This window comes from Crinia signifera, chromosome 9 (assembly GCF_055691185.1).
Source record: "Crinia signifera chromosome 9, ASM5569118v1, whole genome shotgun sequence".
NCBI classification, from domain to species: domain Eukaryota; kingdom Metazoa; phylum Chordata; class Amphibia; order Anura; family Myobatrachidae; genus Crinia; species Crinia signifera.
The window spans coordinates 110,118,320-110,142,854 of record NC_139225.1 but is presented as its reverse complement, the minus strand read 5'-3'; the positions used below and the strand labels follow the sequence as shown (position 1 = coordinate 110,142,854).

At 46.6% G+C, this 24,535-nt stretch overlaps 1 protein-coding gene across 1 annotated transcript in view; it reads left to right on the top strand.

Moving 5' to 3' along the window:
- The window catches only part of ADGRG4 (adhesion G protein-coupled receptor G4), a 91,200-nt gene extending 79,879 nt beyond the window's left edge, over positions 1-11,321 (top strand). Inside the window, exons 21-22 of the mRNA XM_083159492.1 lie at positions 4,475-4,639; positions 8,476-11,321. Coding sequence (XP_083015618.1) covers positions 4,475-4,639; positions 8,476-8,603 — 293 coding nt within the window. The 3' untranslated portion in view covers positions 8,604-11,321. The remainder of the gene's footprint in view (positions 1-4,474; positions 4,640-8,475) is intronic.
- Positions 11,322-24,535: the final 13,214 nt, after the last annotated feature.

The following is a 24,535-nucleotide window of genomic DNA, read 5'->3' as shown; positions in this document are numbered from 1 at the left end:
ACTGTGCCTTGGTGTGAGCCGGTGTATTGTGAGCCTATACTTGAATGAGCGGGGAGGGAGGAGAGCACCGGCGGGTCTCTTATGCAGCAACAGCTGCAGCAGTCAGAGTGCACCAGTGTGCAGTGGCGTAGCTTGTGTAAGGCAGCCCCCGCCACTGCTTGGGGGAGCGGGGGCTGCGTGGGCGCCGGCTCCCGCACGGAGAGGCAGGATCTCATTCCGGTGTGTGCTCCCTCCCTGCTGCATCTGTAATACTGGAGGGAGGGACGGTGGCGTAACTATAGCACTATTGTTACGCCCCCAGCTCCCCCCTCCTTGTGGGTGCAGCGGGGTGCGGGCAGCAGGGTGCAGGCAGGGGGGGCCGTGCGGGTGTCTAAGTGTCAAGAAGCTGCGGTGAAAAGATTCCCTTCGTCACTGTGTACTGAGTTGGCACCGGGTGACCGGGTCCCTGCAAGTGTCTTGGAAATAAGAAGTCTGCTGGGCGGCGGCGCGGGAATCGCTTCTGATTTCGAAAACACTGGCCGCACGCTGATTGGCTGAGATTCAGCCAATCAGCGTGCGGACATTGGTTTTAAAGTCAGAAGCGCTTCCCGCGCCGCCGCCCAGCAGACTTCTTATTTCCAAGACACTGCAGGGACCCGGTCACCCGGTGCCAACTCAGTACACAGCGACGAAGGGAATCTTCTCACCGCAGCTTCTTGACAGTGCTGCCACAGGTACACCTGCGCCGCACGGGTCCCCCTGCCCGCTCCCTAGGGGGGTGTTTTAAGGGGGGGGGGGGGGAAGGGGGCGCGCAATATTTATTGTTACGCCGCCGGCTCCAGTAATCACGTTGGTGGTGGGTGAGGTCAAGGTGTACTGTGCCCCGGCGGGATAACTGTGCGCCAGCTCCTTGTCATCGGTGGCATCGTGAAGTAAGTCAGTGTCGTGTCACTGAAATGGTTGGGGGAGAGCATGGGACGGCAAAGCGGCAATATAATTCTTTTTAAAGGGTGCAGGGGATTGCCTGCATCCCGCCGTGACCCCTCTCTCAGTGTCTCAGCGTCTCCTCACAGCCTGCTCACGGCTGCACCGCCTCTCATCACAAGACGCCTCACCTTTCTCACAGAGGCGTCCTCTCTCTCCAGTCCCGGTGATTCGCCGTGACCAGCTGTCCCGCGGCACACCTGTGAACTGGCTGCGGCACACTAGTGTGCCGCGGCACACTGGTTGAAAATCACTGCCCTAGAGTATCAGATTTTTTTCACCCCTACCCCTAGGCCAAACCAAAAAAGTTTAAAAAATATATAAATAGATTGTGTTTATACGTGATCCTTCGTTGGTTGTGTGGTAAAGGGGAGGATTTGCTTCTGTTTGTACATATTTTATTATTGGCAGAAATCAGAACTGGTTTTGTCCATAAATAATTACCCATACATACAGTAATTTGAATTGGTCCTGGACAACCAACCCGTAGAACCCATACAAGTGTCCTGAGGCACCCCAGGGAGCCACGGCACACATTTTGGGAACCACTGGTTTAGGGGTATGGATCATTAGGTCACCAGCATTATGGTCGACACCATTACGTCAACCTGAATTTAGGTCGACATGAGTTAAATTCGACATACAGGAAGGTCGACATGACTTTAGGTTGACAGGGTCATTAGGTCAACATGGGTAAGGTCGACATTGAAAGAGTAAAAAAAATAACATAAACACTAAAATGTAGCACCGCGTCCCCTCGCATGGCTCGCTGCGCTTGGCACACTAAATTATTCTCCAATCACGCCCTAGTGGATGGTAGGACATGAAATACTGCCTGTCGGCACATGTCATGTCGACATGAACACCGAAACGTAGCACTGCGTCCCCTTGCATGGCTCTAATGACCCTGTCGACCGAACCCATGTCGACCTTCCTGCATGTCGACCTTAAGTCATGTCAACCTAAATGCATGTCGACCTAATGGTGTTGACGTAATGCTTGTCGACAATCATGCTGGGGACCCAATGACCATATCCCTGCTTTAAAACATTGTAACGGCAACATCAATAGGAATCATGTGTCATATCTAACAATGCAGAAACCTTTATCCGGTGCTTTATGACACATCAGTGTGGAAAGTCTATTTGTGGCTGACATATTCCCGGCTCATGACTGAACTGGTTGTATCCGCATTCTTAAACACGTCTGATATTTGTGACCGAATTGCCAGTGTGCGGTGTCAGTCGGAAGTGTTGGCAGGTGGGCTGCCGCTTTCCCTTACCCTCCATAAAATAATGAAAATGTCACTGTACAAACAATGACAAGATGGCAAAATAGGGCAAAGAACACATTTTTTTTATTCAGATAAAAAAAAAACAAAGCTGCAATCAACAGCAAATTTCTAAATAAATTAACACCAATAGTAAATAATTACCAGATGGAAAATATATTTTATTGGTTCTCGCTCCAGTTTTGTCTCACTATTGTCATCTTATACTGTACATGCTATTCTAACTACACCAGAAAATGGGCCTAATTCAGAACCACATGCAATGTATGCAATCATGTCATAATATTGATATTTGTGCAACTGAGTTCTAAAAACGTGTACAGCGCTTGCACTGCACAGAGTATGCACAAAGGCACTGTTGTGATTGAGATGGAGGGTATCAGATATGTCGCTGAAAAGTGATGGGTGTTCCTGGGTGGTGTCCGGGAGGTGGATAGAAATGCACACAAACATAGTCCGTTCAGTGGGTGTGTTATGAGCGTGTCAATGAAAACGGCTGCATTCACATTTGCAGAGCTGCAGGCATAGGAGTCCGGCATCAGACAGAGGGAATGCACCTGTTATTGGGCTGGTGAAAGTTTGTATGGGGCAACCAAATGTGGTGTATAAGGACATACCAGTATTACAGCGAGCATAGGAGCTAGCAGCTGGCATCTCAGTCCTTGCACATTTGGCATGCAGGGATGTACAAAATGGAAATACTTTGTATCAGCATTTACATAAAGACACACGTAGGAAACTGCCAATACACACTGCTGCATGTACTTCTGCATCTGTCATTTATTACAGATGGAGCCCCTGTCAGCTTTGCAGGTCCTTTGATTCTATCGCCAAAGACCAGGACCTGCCAGCCGCCGGAATGGGACGCGCGTGCACGAGACGCTTGCACGTCCCCTTCCCACGGGGATCACCGGTGCCCTCTGCCGTCTCCCCGTCGCTGCCCGCAGTCCCCTGCACTCCCCCTAACTCTGCCCGTCTCCCTGAAGCGGAGATGGGCAGGGTTTGCGTCTGGGACGCACGTGCATGTGAGTCGCTCGCGCGTCCAAGTCAGATGGAGGGCCTCTCTGCCAGCGATCGCCAGCGCAGGGGATCTGGCGGTTGCCGATGCCTAATGACAGGCGCTCCATCTGTATGTCACCTTACTTTTTTTTAATTGTGTGAGCTATAACATACAGTATACACAGAAGAATCTACCAACATATTGTGAAATAGACACGTCTCCATGATCACACATTTAAGTTAATGTATAGGCTACGTGATAAGCCTCTTATCGAGTTGCTAGCTAGATGCTGGGCATTCCATAGTAACAGCAACCCAGGGTAATATATATATATCTCCTCAGTAAATAGCATTGGAGCCCTCTATTTGCTTTGTGCACAGGGAGTTTGCATCTGGCAGTGACGTCTTTTATCTATTTAACTGGTCACCTGACTGGTGACAAGATTAATTACACAACAACACTACAAACTGACTCTGGGTATCATATATCTCTGAGCTTTTGTTTATTGGTGTTTAAATTTGGTATATATAGGCAGCCTAGCGTACAGGTTTAAATTGGGTCCTTATCCCTCCTGCAGTCAAATTCAGCCCTCCCATAGTATAACTACCCCCTGGCACCTGATGTATCTGGATTAAAAGAGGTTCCGGAATATCAGATCCTGAAAAAAAGGTGTATCTCTATAGCTCCAGGTATCGATGGTAAGAGCCAGAGGAGGTTCCCCATCACAGTCTGGGCCCAGAACTCCAGTACCAGCAGTCCCCCCCCTGATGGCGAACCTGGCTGATATTGTGGTCTCAGTACCCTATGTTTGATTGACAATTAGAATAACACATTACATACTTTTTTTTTGCTTAGCAGTATAAAATGTACGGATGGTGTAATGGTTAGCATTACTGCCTCACAGTAATGAGGTCATGGGTTTGATTCCCACCATGGCCCTAACTGTGCGGAGTTTGTATATTCTCCCCGTGCTTGTGTGGGTGTACTCTGGTTTCTTCCCACAATCCAAAAATATACTGGTAGTTTAATTGGCTCCCAACAAAATTAACCCTAGAATGTCTGTGTGTGCATGTACATGTGGTAGGGAATATAGATTGTAAGCTCCACTGGGGCAGGGACTGATGTGAATGTTCAAATATTCTCTGTAATGTGCTGCGGAATATGTGTGCGCCATATAAGAAACGGCTATAAATAAATAAAATATATAATTTGTTTTTCAGATTGGAGTAGACTAAGCAATGTGGACACAAGACATGGCCGCATATGTTTGACGCCATCAGACTCTTACCAATCAACCAGATCTAACAACACCGCCTCTACCTCCAACTCTTCCAGTCTTTCCGGATTTTCCAGAGATGGCTATTATGAGAGTAGTTCTATAAACGGTGAGTGGGTGGAGACCACACTGGCCGATGGTTTGACTCCCGTCTGAGATACAATGACACTGTTAACTAGCGAAATTTACTGGTGCACTGCTCTCTATGGGCCTTATTCTGGTTGGTGTGGCCGGGCCGTACGCGTACGTTCCGGGGTTTTTTATGATCTGCGCATGCGTACATTCGCTAATGCGCAGGCGCGAACACTCCACAACGCTTACGGACGGGTCTCTACGTGCAAAAAAACCTGTACGCGAGTGTACGGGCATTGGGGGCGGCATAGGGGCGTGTTGAGGGGAGCGGCCGTAACAATGATGGAAAATGGGTGTAAACATGGGCGTACACGGGGGTGTGCACCAAAAATGAGCGGTGCTACTACCGCACGATCGCCTAAAGCACCGTTCATTTCGGACACAAAACAGGCGCCCGCCAACCGCCATCTCAGACCACCCCTACAGATACCGCATGCCAGCGTGTGCCTGGGTTTGCTAATTTACGCTGATTACTACTCAAACACATACACCTGAATGTAATAAGCAATGCTGCAGTCTATTAAGTCCAAACCATGATTTCACTACCTGCAAGCCACACACAGCACTCAAACACATTGGAAGCTTATCTTTCTATACTTCTCTACATTTAAAGGTTTGTTTAATTTAAGCTAAGAATCTTTTTAAGACCTGCTTATATATGCTAAGGTAGGTATTTGTTAAACAGTTATACACATTCACTACGTGCTTTCATAGACTTTACACAGTAGCACACTCAATCTACACAAGTCGACATGTGTCAACGTGTTCACTCTAATACAAACATAGGTTTTGTATTTATGATACAATAACATAAACCACATCTAACACCTACAAAGGATGTTTCAGCAATGTTTTAAGCCCATGCCCACTATTTTGCACATTAATTAATTCAATCAATTAATTAATTTTCATAATTATAGTTGAAAGGCAAGATTTGCAGGTCCATATATGTGAAGGGTATGTCAGCGTACACGGACGTACGCTCACTCTCACGAGCGGTGACATAAGCTGAGTTTTCTATTGAAAACAATAGGGACCCGTCCGTGCAAGCTGGCGTACGCTCAGATAGCCGCAAGAAGTCGGTGGGAAGACGGACGAGAGACGTCCGTAAACGGTGGTGTACGCTCAATTGTACGCCAGTTGTCGGAGTGTAAGGGCTGGCCCGTCCGTGTACGTTGGCGTACGCACAATTGTACGCCACTCCCCTTTGACGTTGTTTCTGGCCGTACGTATGCGGCTGAGTTGTGGGTGGACTTATCCCCAACGGCCGTGTACGGATAGCGTACGTTAATAGCGAACGTACGCACGTTTGGCCGCTACGATCAGAATAACCTCCTATGTTATTATTGAAGGCAGGAATAAAATGAGTAATATCTAAAGCATCTGAGTCCTGTATAAGCAAAACTCTGAGCTGTACAATTCTGCTTTGTTTTATTTCACATGCGTGTTCCACATCATATGTTAAAGTAATTTATAAAGAAAATTATTGCTGTAGGACTTCATATATTTGCCTTTCTGTGCATTTATCTTCTTCATAATCCAATTATCTTCACCCAGAAATGTTACTTTTAAAATGGCTGAGGTTAATAATCATCTCAGAAAATCAATGCTTGCCTGAGTGGCCGGAGGGGATGGGATATGCTAGAAATAATTGGGGATATGAGGTCAAGGGGAGCGAGGAAAGAAAGTAATATTTAATTCATGGGCTTATGGTAGTAGTAATAATAATAATAACAACAACACAACAACTCATCTTAACAAAACAAAAACTAATTATTTATACAACAATAAACAGTTTTTTGTTTGTTTTTTTCTCTTTGTTAGTGCTATACCGAGACGCTTGATAAGTAGGCATGAGAAAGACTTTGTTAGTGATAACCACTTGCATAATTATCACCAGGGATAGCATAGTTAGTGCCCATGGTTATCAGGAGCAGATTTATTAAGCTCGGTGAAGTGATAACGGCGATAAAAACTAGACACTTTATCACTTCACGGCAGGCTATGCTACGTTTTCAGCGTAGGCTAAGCTACGTTGTCAGCGTAGCCCAACGGCTGCCTAGCGTAGTGACTCCGCGGCAGCCCTGCGTAGTCAGCGTAGTGTCCCTGTCAGGCAGCTAGTCACCATACTGTCCCTAGGAGCTGCAGCTCTGTCCTTGGCAAGCCAAGTGAGCGCCTCTCACACAGCTCCAGTAACCGCCAGATCTCCTGCTCTGGTAAATGCCGGCGGAGAGGGGATCATGCAGGCGCCGGTGCAGAGCGCTCCATCTGTCTGAGACGCAGGAGCGTCTCAGACGCTCCTGCGTCTCAGCAATTATTGTGGCAGGGTACGGCAACCCTGCCTGTGTCCACTTCAGAGAGACAGACAGGGTTAGGGGTTCGGAAGCGAGTGCGTCTCCTGCACAAGGGGGGGTGGTGCGCTAGTGCGTCTCATGCACAATAAAAGATGCATTTGAAACCCCCACTATCCACGCCAGCCCGACGCGGTACACATCTGCTCAACCTTTTTATACCCCCACTATCCATGTTGGTGTGGAGTTGTTTTTAAGATTTTATAAAGTGTGGTGGGCCCCGTGAGGGGACGCGCATTACTTGACGTGTATTCCGCGTCCCCTCGAGTGGCTCACTGCGCTCACCACGCTTTGGGCTCAGTGGCTCGCTGCGCTCGCCACATTTTATATAATCATCTCCATGCCGACGTGCATAGTGGGGGTATGAAAAGGTCAGGAGGACGCGTACCACGTCAGGTATGCGATGGGACCCGACCGACCCGATTTCGGGCTTTTTTTTAGGTTTCCCGACAAATGTAAAATCGGGTCCATCGCATGCCATTAAAATGGCATGCGATGCGACTGACCCGATTTTACATTGTAAGCATTGTATGTAATGTTAAATTCCTATGTAAAATCGGGTCCATTGTATGCCATTATAATGCGATGGACTTGATTTTACATAGGAACCAATGTTAAGCCAGATTAAGGCTCCAGGGAACCCGGGGTACTTAAGACTTAACCCCTTCAGTGGCAGTCCCCGAAATTTTCCGGGCCAAGCTGCGGTGCCGCAGCGGCCAGTCCCGGAAAATTTCCGGGCATGCCACAAATCTACAGGTGTGCGCCAGTGGTGCCTGCAGATGTGCACCACTAGCGCATCACCTCAGCAGCGACCTCCACTAGGCTGCTCCCTCCCCACCTCCACTGTTGTGCCCCCCCCTCACCTTCGCTCCCTCGATCATATGCCGGAGCTCCCCTGCCGCCGCCATTACTTTGGGAGAGATGGCGGCAGGCTCGGGGATGTTCGGCACAGCTCGGGGGACTCGGGATCGCTCGGGTGTTCAGGCGTCCGAGTCCTCCCGAACATCCCCGAGCCTGCCGCCTGCTGCCGGTCACTGTGCTGCTATGATTGCCAGCGGCCGCAGAGGCAGGGGAGCTCTGCTGAAGACCGCTGGAGCGGAGGGGCTGTGGGGGGTCACCAGAGGGGAGGGGAGCGCTCTGGGACTCATCTAACCCATCAGTGGACGGTTTTTATGGGACAGGAAAAACCTGTCCTATTTAGGTACTCCTGCCCCAGAAAAACCCACCACTGAAGGGGTTAAGGGGGTTTCGACCCGAGAATTCCCTCCCAGAAGAATTACCTGTGTTAATCAGCAAATTACCATGAAGAAATGCTTGACCCAGTAATTTGCTTGAAAAGGGGTTCAGGATGTGACCTGAAAAACAACTTGTCACTCAAATCCTAAGTAAAAGCCAGGATTTAGGGTATATTCTGTCTGAAAGTGGTATGAGTAACTGGAATTCTTGTTTTTGTTTTGTGCAGGACGAGGAGGAATATTCAACTATCCCAGAACAGCACCTTCCATTCATGCAAATATGTTTCCCCAAGTGAGGAGAGCAAATCCCGATACAAAGAGAATACTGTCATTCATGGATGTAGAGATCCAATGAAATCAGCTATTGATCGGACATGTTTTTTTGCTACATCTTGCAGTACAGGGAACCTAAAGGGCCTGATTCTGACACAAAGTAGCCACAAGTGTGTACGGCCATGGCAGCCGGAATGACTATATTATGGTAAAGCAGATATCCGTACAGATTTATGTCCCTTCGCATCCACCCACAGCCGCAACTGTCATCACTGCATTCACCTCATGCTCATCGTAAAAGAGCCTTCAGAAGCAGCTGAGCCGATGGCATACACATGGCTTATAATATGCCGGGTCCCCTGGCAATAAAATACTCCCGTATCACTCATTGGTGTACGATCACAAAGTAGCCGCCCAGTTGCCACCAGAAATGCCCAATTCACAGATGTATATGAATGGCACAACACGTGCTCAGTTTGCCGAAACTTGCCACATGCATGTGCTATTGGTCTTGCGTGTGACTCAGAATCAGACCCTATCTATACATGTTCTGTGGTGTGAAATCCAATGGTAAAATGCCCTCAAACCCTTTGTAATTAAGAATGACTATGAAACGTAACAAGGGGTGCTGCCCATGTCATGCACCAGGCCAGATAAAAGGAAGAAATGGCCGTCATAAATGGGAAAGAGGCAAAATCACAGTTTATTTTATGTAGAGTAATCTAATGAGTGTTACGCAAAAGTGCGCACAGCATCACCTCTTCTCAGTCACCCACCTGATTACAGTACACACTCTTTCCCTTGTGAACATCTGTGCGGACAAACGTACAAGGACTGGGATGCCCCCTTTTAGCACTTGCGCACTTTGTAATACCGATCAGTTCCTTCTTATATTCTTGAAAATGACACCATATCTGCTGCATGTGCAGTTTCTCCGTCAGATCGCGGCCTCCTATGCCTGCATCTGTGTGTCTGAACGCATCGGCTTGCATTGACACTCCCATCCCAGGACCACTGGACAGACCATTTTTGCTCTCACTGCTAGCCACCTCCCAGTCACCACCATCTTTCTGTGTCCTGATCGGAGCAGTATCTTTGTACATACGGGGCTGCACGGATGGTGTAATGGTTAGCATTACTGCCTCACAGCACTGAGGTCATGGGTTGGATTCCCACCATGGCCCTAACTGTGCAGAGTTTGTATATTCTCCCCGTGCTTGCGTGGGTTTACTCCGGGTACTCCAGTTTCCTCCCACAATCCAAAATTATACAGGTAGGTTAATTGGCACCCAACAAAATGAACCCTAGAATGTCTGTGTGTGCGTGTACATGTGGTAGGGAATATAGATTGTAAGCTCCACTGGGGCAGGGACTGATGTGAATGTTCAAATATTCTCTGTAAAGCGCTGCGGAATATGTATGCGCTATATAAGAAACTGTTAATAAATAAATAATAAATAAATACAATCTATGTAATGCATGTGACTCAGAATGAGGCACAAAATGCAGTTAATATCCAGCATTAGTCTTTAGAACAAACACTAAAGTCAGTACAAATAAACACTAAATCATTTAAATGACATCTTTTGTTGGGCTATTAGTACGTTATAGCTATTTCTTTTTTTAACAAATACAATCAATTATTTTTAGCTGGTGACACTGAACCTGTGTAAATGTTCAAATTTAGCTGGATAAATTTAGCACTATACCCAATATGCCAGCTTTCCGAAGAACATGTATGTATGTATGTATGTATGTATGTAAAGGTTAATCAGATTACAGTTTTTTGTGCTTCAGAAAATGTCACATGAATGAGTAAAACACTGGCTTTTAAGAATGGAGCTTAATCAATGAATCAAATTGCCTGCAGCAGCAAACGTTAAGATAGTCATTAGATTTAATGGGGGGGTGGGAGCAGGGTTCTGATGGTGCTAGGAGCCAGCACTGGATGTAAATACACAGTGCCAGCCCTATAGACTTAGGTTAACCAATCAGCTTCTACCTATCATTCTATAGAATGTAATTGATAAATGTTACCTCAAAGCTGATTAGTTGTTATGGACAACTTTTCCACTGGTCCACTGCTGTATTGTTTTTGATACAAACCCTGCGAGGTATACTCACAACTGTAGAGAACCATGCAGCGCTGGTGCAATATGCTGCCCCCTCAGTCAGGTTCCTGTATATATGCAGTGAGTCAGCGCTAAAGGAGTCCCAGACCCTGCTGATTCTGGAAAATGCAACCACAGTCTGAGTGACAGCGATTGGCAACTATGGGTCATTGTTGACGTGACATTTGGTGGGCGCAGTCCGGAGAACTTAGGAGCGTCTGGACCAGTTTTGGGTTGGTTTACGGCGGCTGCATGGCATTACAAGCAGCCGATGCGAGCAAAAACATGGTGGCCCTGCATCTGCTTCTGCGAAGCATGCACATTTTGCCCCTGCTTTACATGTTATGTGACTGAAACGGGGAACATCCACAACATCCTGAATGCAAAAATGTACATGCCAGAAAGTTTTGAACGTAATAGGGCAAATGAAAGAACTTCTATTCTCTATTTCATTGGAAGATTCTCCTGATTGCATTTGGAAATTCGGAAAAAAATATGCACTCATATGACCTGCCTATCTCAGACAAAGCAACACCTCTTTTTGGGTGCCAAAACCCCAGACTGCTCCTTGTAAATTGGGACTGTGGTCAGGGCCGGCGCCACCACTAGGCAAATCTAGGCATTTGCCTAGGGCACCGGCCACTGGAGGGTGGCATTTCGCCCCCCCCCGTGCCGTGGGGGTACCTGTCCTGCGGCTGTGTATATAAAGCTTGCGGCGGCGGCAGCGGGGGGTCCCTGCAGTCAAGAAATAACGAGCGCTATCCGCCTGGCTACGCGGAAGCGCTTCTGTTGTGGAAACACTGTCCGCACGCTGATTGGCTGAGATTCAGCCAATCAGCGTGCGCCGTGCGGCCAGTGTTTTCACAACAGAAGCGCTTCCGCGTAGCCAGGCGGATAGCGCTCGTTATTTCTTGACTGCAGGGACCCCCCGCTGCCGCCGCCGCCGCAAGCTTTATATACACAGCCGCAGGACAGGTACCCCCCCCCGGCACCGGGGCGCCCCCACCCCGACTCGCCTGGGGCGCTCCGGTGCCTTGCACCGGCCCTGACTGTGGTAAAGTATGAGCATTGCTACTCTCAAGTAGGTAATCAATCAATCATTAGCTCAGAATGCAATCCTAAGGTCTGCAGTGTTTTCCCCGACTCTTCCCACTGTCCCATCAGACTTGACAGAATTATGCCATGGGCAGGTATCAGTGGTGTTTTTGTGCGTACACAGTAATAGGTGGAAAGCTGTGTATAATACATACAGAATATGTTTGGCTAGTCAGAATGCTTACAGAGAAAATAACTGATTTATTTTATCATTGCCATAAATAAAAAAGTAATCTGTGAGTATTTGAATTTGTTTGTTATATCAGAGGTAATTCAGACCTGATTGTTGGGCCGCAATCGACTGTGCATGAACTCCTGCTACTTTTTTTTATCGCTGGCCGTTTGCATGGTGATTGACAAGTAGGTATCTGGGGGTTTGTAGCTGGCCGTTTAGTGTGAGTGCTAAGAAAAATGCAAATAAAAAAAAACCAGCTACATATGCCTAGTAAAACCCTAGGCATGTCTAAGCGTTTTAGGAGAGGGTGTGTGACATCAGCAACATGCCAGATATGCCTGGGTTTTTTTTTCAGTGCCGAGTAAGTCTCTGGCCCTGCGATGAGTTGTGAAAAAAATAATTTGATGGACAGCGGCTTGCGAGGGCGTTTGGACAAACTCACACGGCTGCAGATATACAGATGTACGCATCTATTCACACAAGGGGCACATTTATTCACTAGGCTTCTTAACTGAATGCTGGACACTGCAAATTCACGGCCGTGTGATCAGGTCTAAATTCAGTAGCGTAACTATAAAATATGCACCCTCTGCCGGAATATTTCGGCAGCGCTCCCCAACCCCATCATCACACCCACCCACCACCCCCCCCCCCAACTACTCTATCAACATAACCATGTTCAGTTGTTAGCACCACCCCCTTTTCTTTTTCTTTTTTGATTGGTTGTGCCAGATAAACGGCAGCTGAGACCGCCAATTACAAAATAATAGGTTGTGGGTCCAGTGCTGTCCATGCAGCAAAGAGATGTTTGTCAAGGATACGTTCAGTCTTTAGGCTTTTAAAGTTTTGTCTAGTGGAGAAGAAATAATATATATTATTTATTTTTATACATATATAAAATAATTGATGAACCCCTAGCATGGGCACTTCAGCATATTACATATGTCACTGGCAGCAGTGTTTGGCGTACTTTCCAGGTCTACAAGGAGTTGCCAAATTATCTTTCTCATCTGTCAAAATATGCTCAAAGGCACAAGTACATGTATAAAAGATGCAATCTCAAGTTCTGCTGCCATGGCAATGTATCCAATAGTCCATATTGTTTTAATTACATTTGCTTGTTACTACACTGAATCTGATGGCATGGCGCCAGATCTTCCTGAGAACATCTGATGTAGGAGAGAGCTCAAACTAGTAGAAAAATATTGCCACGTTCCATCTGTTATTGTCAGACCATCGTGAGCCAGTGAGTGCGTCATACTTTCCTGTTACTCAGGCAGGCAGGTAACCCTGTGCAGCTAACAGCATGGCATTGTTCAGTGCACGAGTGTGGCTGCTAACCCTCACAATACAAAGTATAATACCTTTATTTATTAAGTACTATAGATTGTATTTCATCCATCTGTACATGGCAGGAGCTTATGGGGGGGATCAACGATTGCGTCGGTCGCATCATGGGTGCCCAGTAATGTGGCCGCGATGTGCGTGCGATCACCGCGATGAGCGCGATTTCTACCAGGGAAAACCTTAAAAGAGAAAAAAACATCAAATTACATGGCATCCCTCAATTCCAAAAGAAAAAAAAATTAAAATACATGCAGATTGAACCTTACAATATTAAAGGACATAAAATTACATGGCATCCCTCAATTAAAAGACAAGATAACATTAAAACGGCGCCCATCGCGGTCATTGCGGGCACATCGCGGCCACATTACTGGGCACCCGCGATGCAACCGACGCGATGACGACGCGATCAACGATCGTGTCGCGTGTCGGTCGCATCGCGGGTGCCCATGGCCGCGATGTGCCCGCAATGACCGCGATGGGCGAGCAAAAAAAAAAACAAAATACATGGCATCCCTCAATTTCAAAAGGACAAAAAAATTAAAATACATGCAGGTTCAACCTTACAGTAGAAAAACACATAAAATTACATGGCATCCCTCAATTAAAAGACAATGAAATAAGACACGACACAAGTTATGAATTTTAAATTATTTGTTTTTTTTATTTATTGGGAATAGAAACGGGGGAAGAATTTTTTCTGGGGGAAGGTCATTCACAGTTTAAAAAGGAGAATAGATGCCTCATGGGAGAAATCACATTACAACAAGGCAAATTGGAATGAGGCATACAAAAAATGGGGCTTACTGTACAACAAGGAACCATGATGCAAACATGCACTGGGTACAGAACAAAATGCCAATATGCGGAACAGTCAATGGTGAAGGCGCAAAACGAGTACGGACAGCTCAAAGTTCAGGAGTCCCATACTGCGACCCTCAGTAACCGAAATTATGGTATACGAGCTACAAAGTTCATCGTGGAGCAAAAAACGAAAAGAGTGTAACAAGGACATTGCTGCATGCAAAAAATAATTTAAAACGAATAAGCCAAATTATGAATCAATTGTAATCGCGCTCTTCACCTGGGAGGGGACTTTGTGTACTCAACAGAGCACTTGAAATAGTCCCAGGCAAAGACGAAGGGTCTGTGACTGGTGGCATAGGGGGCCTCGGCGCATACATAAAAGGGTGAGGCGGAGCATAGCCCGACGCACTGTACGTAGGGTAGTGATGGGGGTAGTTGGACGTTTGGGCCACTTGCCTTACGCTCGTGGCAGATGGCTCTATGGTGCACTCAGCAGAGAGACTTTTCTCTGTTGCACGCATCATAGTGCAATATACCAACCGCTTGGCATGCACGACCTGGTCTTTATCCATGGTCCGCATTTCCACGGCAAGGTTATTTGCAAATATTTGAAAATCGTCTGGGGGATTTGTCAATGCCTCCGTTGCAAACCTGCAACAATGCCCTTGGACATTGGGAGCAGTGCTGGTCAGCTGTCTTCTTTGGCGCCTCCTCGGGAGAGCGGGTGCAGTGCTCTCCGTCGTCGGAGTGTCCACCTTCGCAACTGTCCCAGACTCCTGCTCTGTCTCAGGGGGAACTTCCTAGAAAGAAAAAAAAAGGGCAAATGGTAATAACATGTCATTTCACAGTCACTTACATGCAAGACACGTCACAGCAAATACTTACAACGTCCACACTCTCCACTGCACCGGATGAAGAGGTGTCCTCCGTATCCGTTCCCCCTGTTCCACTCCTTTCTCTCTGCTCCAAGATGAACTTCATCCGCTCGTAATACCATAATTTCGGTACGTAAACGTCTGCAGCATCAGCTCCTGAACTTTGAGACTGCAGTACTCGGTTAAACTCCTTCACCATGACTGTCCGCATATTGGTCATTTTCTTCTGAACCCAGGCGATGTTTGCAGCAGGTTCCCGTGTAATACAGTAAGCCACCATTTTCCGATATGCCTCATTCCTCTTTGCCTTGTTGTAGTCATCTTTATGCTTTTTCTCCCAGAGGCATCTATTTTCCTTGTACATGTCAATGACCTTCCCCCAGAAGTGATTGGTCAATTCACGTTTTGACATTTCTGGAAAAAGAAAACACAAGCAATTGCATGCCATCTGATGTGATGCGATACCATTTTTCACAGAAATCATTGACATTTGCCAGTGTACCACCCCCACTATCCACGCGCACCCGAAGCGTGGCGAGCGGCGGCGGTACGCGTCCTCCGACCTTTTCATACCCCCACTATCCACGTCGGCGTGGAGTTGAGAATAGATTAGTGTAGCGAGCGCAGCGAGCCACCGAGCCCGAAGCGTGGCGAGCGGACGCGTATACCAGTGAAGCCCGCGAGGGGACGCGTATACCAGTGAAGGTATCCACGTCCCCTCGCGGTGGCTCGCTGCGCTCGCCACGCTTCGGGCACTAATCTATTCTCAACTCCACGCCGACGTGGATAGTGGGGGTATGAAAAGGTCGGAGGACGCGTACCGCCGCCGCTCGCCACGCTTCGGGTGCGCGTGGATAGTGGGGGTGGTACACTGGCAAAAATGGCATTTGGGGCACATTTACAAGTAAATTTGCAGAACAATTTAAGCAGGATTTACCTTATTTGGGAATATCACTGCAGGTCAAATGTACAGATTTTTCCAACTTTAACAGCAACTGCAATACAAAAAAAATATATATATATTGACATGCTACTAATAATTTAAAAAATCAAGAACAGCATTAATCAAAATTCAATGACATATTAATCCACCCTCACTATCCACGCGCACCCGAAGTGTGGCGAGCGCAGCGGTACGCGTCCTCCGACCTTTTCATACCCCCACTATCCACGTCGGCATGGAGTTGAGAATAGATTGGTGTGGCGAGCGCAGCGAGCCCCGCGAGGGGACGCGTATACCAGTGAAGCCCCCGAAGGGACGTGCTTACCTGTGAAGGTATCCGCGTCCCCTCGCGGGGCTCGCAGCGCTCGCCACGCTTCGGGCTCGGTGGCTCGCTGCGCTCGCCACACTAATCTGTTCTCAACTCCACGCTGACCTGGATAGTGGGGGTATGAAAAGTTCGGAGGACGCGTACCGCCGCCCCTCGCGGGGCTCACTGCGCTCGCCACGCTTCGGGTGCGCGTGGATAGTGAGGGTGGTACACAAGGGAAGGGGGTCATTTCAAAAATTAGGGTGGGGGTCTGGGGGCCATTTGACATAGTACCCTATGTAAATTTATGGTCCATTGGATTGATCTGTTTTTTTGGAAGAGAATTTAAAATTTTACACTGTAAATTAACATTGAAACGGTGGTTGCTATGTTTAAAAACGCATAGTAACATATGTCACCAACTGATAATAAGTTGGTGACATATGTTGCTATGCGTTTTTACACATAACAACCACCGTTTGAATGTTAATTTACAGTGTAAAATGCTGGTTGCTATGTGCAAGAGTGCATAGCAACACTTGTCACAAACATAATATATACAGGTGACGTATGTTGCTATGCGCTATTTGACATAGCAACCAGTGTTATCCACTGTAATTTTCACTGAGTTACATTGGTTGCTATGTGCAATACCATATAGCAACATAAGCCACTCACTGATAATATGGTGACATACATTGCTATGTGCTAGTGCACATAGCAAGCAGTGTTATATGCAGATTTTTTATATATTAACATTGATTCCCCCTGGCCATCTCCCCTACTCCTCTGGCCCACTCCCCCTGCCCCTGGGCCCCCCTCCTACCCTTCTTCCCCACAACCCATCAGCCCCCCTCCCCCCTCCCTCCCCCCCCCTTTCATTTCCCAGCCCCCCCCCCCACACTCTTCAAATTTTGTTGAAAACGCTGCTTGTCACTTACTTTTCAGCAGGGGCAGGGAGGATAATGGCTTCTGCTCTTTTAGCTGAGTGAAGTGCTTGCTGGGACACTTCCTGTCTTCCCTTCATGCACTTTTCCAGTTTGAGTGACATAAGTGGATGAAATCGCGGGCATCGCAGGCATTGAGGTGTACATTATACAGCTCAATGCCGCGATGGCCGCGATTTCAATGTTAACTTTAGTAGTGCTATAAGTGCATAAAATCGCGGTCATCGCGGGCATCTCAGGCATTGAGGTGTACATTATACAGCTCAATGCCCGCGATGCCCGCGATTTCAATGTTAACTTTATTAAAATGATTCTGGAATACCAGTGCTGTGATCCTCTGTCACACATAAGCAGTGTGAGAGGTGACAGCAGATGATATGCTAAAAATTTACAGGGACACAATACATCTATGGGTGATACATGATAGGTGAACAATGTTTAAGATAACAGGAATGATATCATACTCTCCAACATGACCCATCCCATTAGGTACAAAATGCTCTGTTCCTGGACTTCCCTGCCAGTGGCAGTTACAGATGTGAGCCTACAGCACAGTCCAATATTCAAAGAGGGGGGGTCACATCAACTCTCAGTGATGTTTGGGATGGCAGCTGGTGTGGCTCCCCTTTTTGAATATTGGACTGTGCTGCAGGCTCACATCTGTAACTGCCACTGGCAGGGAAGTCCAGGAACAGAGCATTTTGTACCTAATGGAATGGGTCATGTTGGAGGGTATGTGATATTACTTATTTTGGGGGAAGAGTAGGAAATGGGCCGAATTCAGGTGTGTATGCAAATACAGTCATACATGCAAAATCACTCAACTGACACAGTGAAGACAACATTTGGTAAAAGATATAAAGTAATTTACTTCAAAAAGAAGCATAAAGTACCGAACATTTCAATTTGTAAAGATGAAAGGCTTAAACGATTTTTAAAATACTGAAAAGTCAATGAAATTTTAAGTGTCTTTTTCTAAAAAAGTTAAAGCATATAAAATTCGTTCAAATGCATTGTCCATCCCCAAGCTCTTCCTCCACATGAACTCCTGGAGGTAACTTTCCAGCAAATGCCTGGCAGTCCCCCGGTGGCGTCTATTGCGCCATTTTGCGGACCCCCACATTCTTTCAATGTTTTGTGTGTGGACCCCTGTTGTGGGGTCCACAAAATTGTATCGATGATTAACCTTGGCGTGCTGGAATCCTGCCGCCTCCAGCCTCTCGGTATTGTAGGCCCTCCAACAGTCACTGTAGATGGTAGAGCCAGGCTCCACATGTTCAACAATGGCAGCCAATAAAGTGGGGGCATCCCGGGTGGCCACTTTCGTGGCAAAGCACTGGCCGGTTTCCCGGCAGATGCCCCCAAACACCCACTGTTGGGGTAGCATGCGGCCGACATTCGACTTTCTTCGGACAAAAAGAGTCTCATCGACCTCGACTATTTTGTCGGGCCCACCGATGCGCAGCTGGGGCTGAGCCATGAGGTCCATGAGGCACGCCTCCCGCATGTTCTTATTATACAGTACCGTTGTCTTGGCGGAGATCCCAAGGTGACGCTCACAAAAGTCACCTGTCGTCAACTCCTCTGCCCAGTTGAATATAAATCTGACGATGTTGACGTAAGACAACCGGCATCCAGGAATGAACAGTCCCGCACGCAGACTTATCTTCTGCAGGCTCTGACGTGGCAGTGCCACATCCCCTCCTTCTGGCTCAGCTTCATGGCATGGCCATTGCCACAAGTAGCTTCCTTGGGCAAAAGGTTATGGTCCTGCAGGAATGATATAGCCTCCCCCTCCGTCTGGGGCAAGAAATACATGTTCACTCCAGATGCCATCACATGAACCAGCACAGGATCCGGGAACACAGGACACCACAGGAACAAGGAGAGGGGAATCAGGAATAATCAGCAGCAGGGACTCAGGAACCAGGAACACAGGACACCACAGGAATAAGGAGAGGGGAATCAGGAATAATCAGCTCAGCAACTCTCCAAAAATCAATTAATGCGCAAAAATCACTCTCTCTCAAACCACAGCTCTTATCTCCAACAAAACTACCCACAAAATGAAACTCTGACAAGCTGTCACAAGGGGTCGGTCTCAGACAGGGGGTTGTACCATGTTGTGTTATGAAAACTGTCCTGTAAACATCAGTTACTATGCAGAATTAGAGTTGATATGAGCCATTGCAGATGTTACTATGCAGACTAAGGGTCATTCCACCTATTACAGATGTTACTATGCAGAATTAGGGTCATTCCACCTATTACAGATGTGAGTGTGAGCGGGAAATCGCGAAATCTCGGGCATCGCGGTCATGGTAGCTCAGAAACACCTCAATCACCGCGATTTTTAATGGGGGCGATGAAAAAGTTGAGGAATCGCGGGCATCGCGGTCATTGTACCTCAGAAACAACTCAATCACCGCGATTTTCAATGGGGCCGATGAAAAAATTGTAGAATCGTGTGCATCGCGGCCATCTTGTACCGCAAATAACACCCGCAATGCCTCAATCACCGCGATTTTCCATGGGGGCGATGAAAAAGTTGTGTAATCGCGGCCATCGCGGGCATCTTGTACCGCAAATAACACCTGCGATGCCTCAATCACCGCGATGACCGCGATTTTCGGCCCGACGCCCGCAATGAACATCGCGGGCGCCGTTCTAGGTAAAGAGTACCGAAAAATACATGGTGCAGATGCATACTCCATATTATTAATCAATAATAGAGGCTCTTGGTATATTAATTGGCCAAGAAATATTTGCCCACCAACCAGCTTCACGGTGGCCTCATTTCTGGTGGGTCCCTAATACTAAGTTTGAATCTGGGGCGCGGAACCCCGAAAAGGTTGGCATAGGCCAGTCACCCCAGGGCATTTACAGGTTGCCACACTCGATCCTTGATGAAGCCGCTGTGATAAGTTGGCGGGGAAACACGTCGATCCATAACAGACCTCTGCTCTTAAGGACTAGCCGACCGGCCTCCTTCTCCAGTTGAATCCTTTCTGCACTTTTCAAAAAACGGACCCTGCTTTATCCCCCACCATTCGGGACACAGGTTTGAGAAAACTAACTGTGGGAGCATTTCTGTATATTCCTGTATGCCATTGGAATTGGTTATTTGGCAACCTGTAAATATTACATTGTTTGCTGAAGTTCATTGCCTAATAATCTATTACTAACAGACTGGCTGCATGCAAAAATTTCGTTTTTTATTTTTTTTCTGGAGAATTGACTAAATCAAGTTGGAATTAACCCATGGCAGGATTAACCCTAACCCACTAATACCTAGGGTGCTGTTCATGTTTTGTTTTTAGATTCTGAGCTTATCCCCATCACCTCGGTGGGATATATACCTATATACCTACAGTATTTTAATGTATGGTATCGGCCGGTACCTTTTAAAATCCATTTTTTTATATTTTATTGTTTATCAATTTTTCTCTTTGTGTGTCTACTTATCTATACATATATATAATTTTTTTTGTATGTTTATAAAACAATATATGTTCTTTTTAAAAAAAACTTTGAACTGGTTATTTCTTCTGTCTAACCTGAGCGCTTTCTTTCTGTGTCATTGTTCTGATCTGTAGTCAAGAATTTTTTTACAATATGAGATGGAAATTTACTACAGTCCCCAACTGGGGTAAAAATAAAAGAGTACTGCTACCAGAGCATGGTAAAACAGCACATAAGTATAAAAGTCCAGGACCCAGGATAACACCAAAAAAAAACATGACAAAAACTCCTGGCTAGGAACTTGGGTGCACTACAATGGATGCAAAGGGTGAGTATAAAATATTACATATAAAGTCCAAGAGAACAACAGAAACATCAGTTTCTTCAACCTACCTACAAATGCAATCCCTCACATTCACTGAGCTATGTATGCGATATGTCATTACGAAGTGGCATATCCTGCTGGCATTGCTCCAACGTGTGCCCACAACTAAGACCTGCAGTAAGCTTACTTTAAGTCTTATTCAGACTTTGCTTGATCCCATTGACCGGCAGAGCTATCACTGTGCTGAGATTGCCTATGGGACGGCAGTAAGTAGGTTATGGGCTATTTCACACGCTCCGGCTCCTGCCGTACAGCGAAACCCCGCACGACCAAGAAGCCGTGCAGCACTCAGAAGTTTTCAATGGTGGGGATGGCCACAGCCCGGCAGCCGTCCCTTCCAGTGGTGGGATCTGGCTGCAACCGGACGCCCGGGCCGTGACCGTCCCGTGTGAATGGACACATTTGTGTCCATTAATAACTAGTGTGTGCGGCACTGCATTTGGCGTGCAGGGTTTCGCCGCCCGGCAGGAGCCAGAGCTTGTGAAATAGCCCTATCGAGAGCCATTCTCACCAATTTCTATGGTGGCTTAAGAGATAGCAACACAATAAATTGACTGCATTAATTGTTCACTGTTTTTTCTTCCAAAAAGCAGGATATTATGTGTGTTTCAAATGGTGCATTGTTAAACTTGTCAAATGGAATGAAGAAGTGTAATTTTCTTTGTACCTGAATGTTATGAGAAGCGGGGTAGGATCTGCATTTTACTGCATTTATCCTGACATCTTGTCATAGAATTGTGCTCAGGTTTCTTAAGAGAACAGGGAAAGAGACCAAAGAAACCTGCTTTGCATAACTCATTAATATAAGGGATAAGTAAAAGCTATGGCAATGTCAGTTTAACACTAAAATAAGGAATGTATACTTAACTCTTGAACTCTTGAAAGGATACAGTGTGGATATAAAATGCTACACACTCTTACTGACATGGAAGGGTTTTGAAATGTAAGTTTAACTTTAGGTGAATCATACCTGGCCCTCTTATTACTATAATGTGATCACATAACAATGCAAATGGGGAAAAAAACAGTTTTCAATGCAAAATAAGTGGAATACAAAATATACAAGACCTTGTTTACATAGGTGTGCACACCGCTAATGGTTCCGTGGCTATGTTCATAGTTAACCAATCATTTTTAAAATTATTCTGAAAGTCAATTTGCATGCAGCTGTCATCGATGAAAGTGATAATCATAACCAGTGGTGGCCTCTGCCTGTGGGCTACAGCACCGGCTTCACATTGTATGGGGAAGGGGGGGTGGGTTTGAACGTATATATATATATATATATATATATATATATATATATATATATATATATATAAAAACATACATGTAATACTCTATGCAATGTATGTGCTGGCTGCCTTACCTGGGGGATCACATCTGCCACTGCACCTAAAGTGCACATTCACTTCCTCTGTAAGCTGAACCCCATTGGCTAGTTTCACAGGAATCTCCTGCTGCAGACCAGGTGATCCTGCAGACTTTGGGAGTCTCAGAATGTGTTTGAACTGCTCAGGCTCAGCCATAAGAGTCCAATCCCTGACAACTAGAGTGAACTTCCTTGTTTTTGTGACACACAGGGGTTTATTTACTAAGATGGGAGTTCTGATTCATATTGGATGTGTCTATGGGCAACCAACCAGGTTCTTTTGTCTTCTAGAAGGTGTAAGTAAATAAGATTCCGATTCTGATTGATTGCCCATAGAAACATCTCCATTTGAAATAGAACTCCCATCTTAGTAACTAAACTTCACAGAGGACTGGCAAATCTGTGAATGCTCTAGTTATTACACTCATTGCACTCATTTGTTTGGATGCTATTTACAAACAAAGTGAACATTACATTTTTTTAAAGTATTCTCCAGAGGAATTAATGCATAGGCTCTAACCACTTCGTGAAGCAGCTGGGCCAGTGTGAAGCAGACTTCTACATTCTGGATGAAGGTCTTCACTGCAGCTTCTGGTGAGTTAAAACAATCCCCTGCATTTTGCAGTTCATTTGTGAGAACCAGACCAGGATTAATGGGTCATAACTTTTACCACTTTCTGGGACAGGTGCATTTTCCTGATGGAGAAGAACACGAGTGTGAGTTCTATTACAGTGCCTGAAAATAGTTTCCAACCTTGCCGCAAGAATTGGTTGGCGTGCCAGTCCCAGTGACAGTTTGCAGCTGAACAAGTGATAGGATAGCTATATGATCAGTTGTGGCCACAAAAACAGCCACTATCTGCTTGGCCACGCTGCACTCACATCGAAACCTATGTGACGGCTCACCTCCAATGGGGTTCACTGAGCTAACTTTTGTTTGGTCTCGAGGTTGAAACTGCAGATCCAGAATTCATCACCACTTACAGTCTCCCAAATAGAGTTTTAGTTACTGCCATCGAATCTGGCCAGAATGTTGTGACGCCTAGACACCCAAACATCTTTCTGCTCTCAAGGCAGTTGATGGAGCACCCAGCGTGCCCGTACAGCAGGCCAAGCTTTTCATGAAGTATCAAGTGTATGGGCCACGTTCACCCTGGCGTCCGACTCAACTATGACCCACATGTCAGCAACTTTATTCTCAGTGATGGAGGACACAGATCCACCACATCACTCTTCTTCTAGGAGCAATCCAGTGTCCCCCTGCCCTGCAGAGTCTCAGCAGCTGTTTGTGGCACCTCCTGACCAACCATCCTTCCCCATTTGCAGCCTTGTTTACTGTACATACCAGAGAACATCCAAGCTGGATTCAAAGTGTATGAAGTGCTTGGTTATTGCCTAGTAAAGCATACAGCGTAGGGAGGCCAATCGTGGGCCATTTTTTTTTCACGGCCGGTGTGTGGCTGTGCAGCATGACCTCTAACTTCATGCTGCACAGCCACACAGCATGTTTTCTGGGCAGCGCATGAGCCGAGCACATCTCATGCTCAGTTCTATCTGGCAGAGAGGGATAAAATGTGCATGTGCATTTCAGTCCAGAAATCCCGGGATTGAAGCCTCCAATCCCGGGATTGACATCCTGGGATCCCGCCGAACCCGGTCCCAGGAATGGAATCCCAAGTACAGACTCTGGATTACAAGAAACTTGAAAGATTGTCAAGAGATGTTATATTCAAAGCTATAGCAGAAATTAAAGAAAAATCTTGACTCTGAAATGCAGAAGAACTGTTTGTAACATATCTGAATCTGGGGCTACCAGTGTATTGTGGACAATAAAAATTTCTGAGAGATTAAATCCTGGAAAACCGCCAAGGAGATACTATGCAGAATCAGGCCTGTCTTAACATTAGTGAGGGCCCCTCGGCAAACTATTTCACTGCCCCCCACCCGTGAATTAGTTTGCTGGGAGCCACCCCCAGTGAATTAGTTTGCCAGGAGCCCCCCGCACATGCTGAGTGCTGCAATTGCAGCGCCTACCATGTCTTCCCCCAGCAGTTCAGCACAGTGTCAGTCACCGGCCATGTGCACTGTGGTAGGAGGGCTGCTCATCGCTAGGGTGAGTGATCTGCTCTGAGTCCTCCTGCAGGGCACCTCGGGAGCTGTTGTCTTGGCCAGCCACTCACGGCTCACG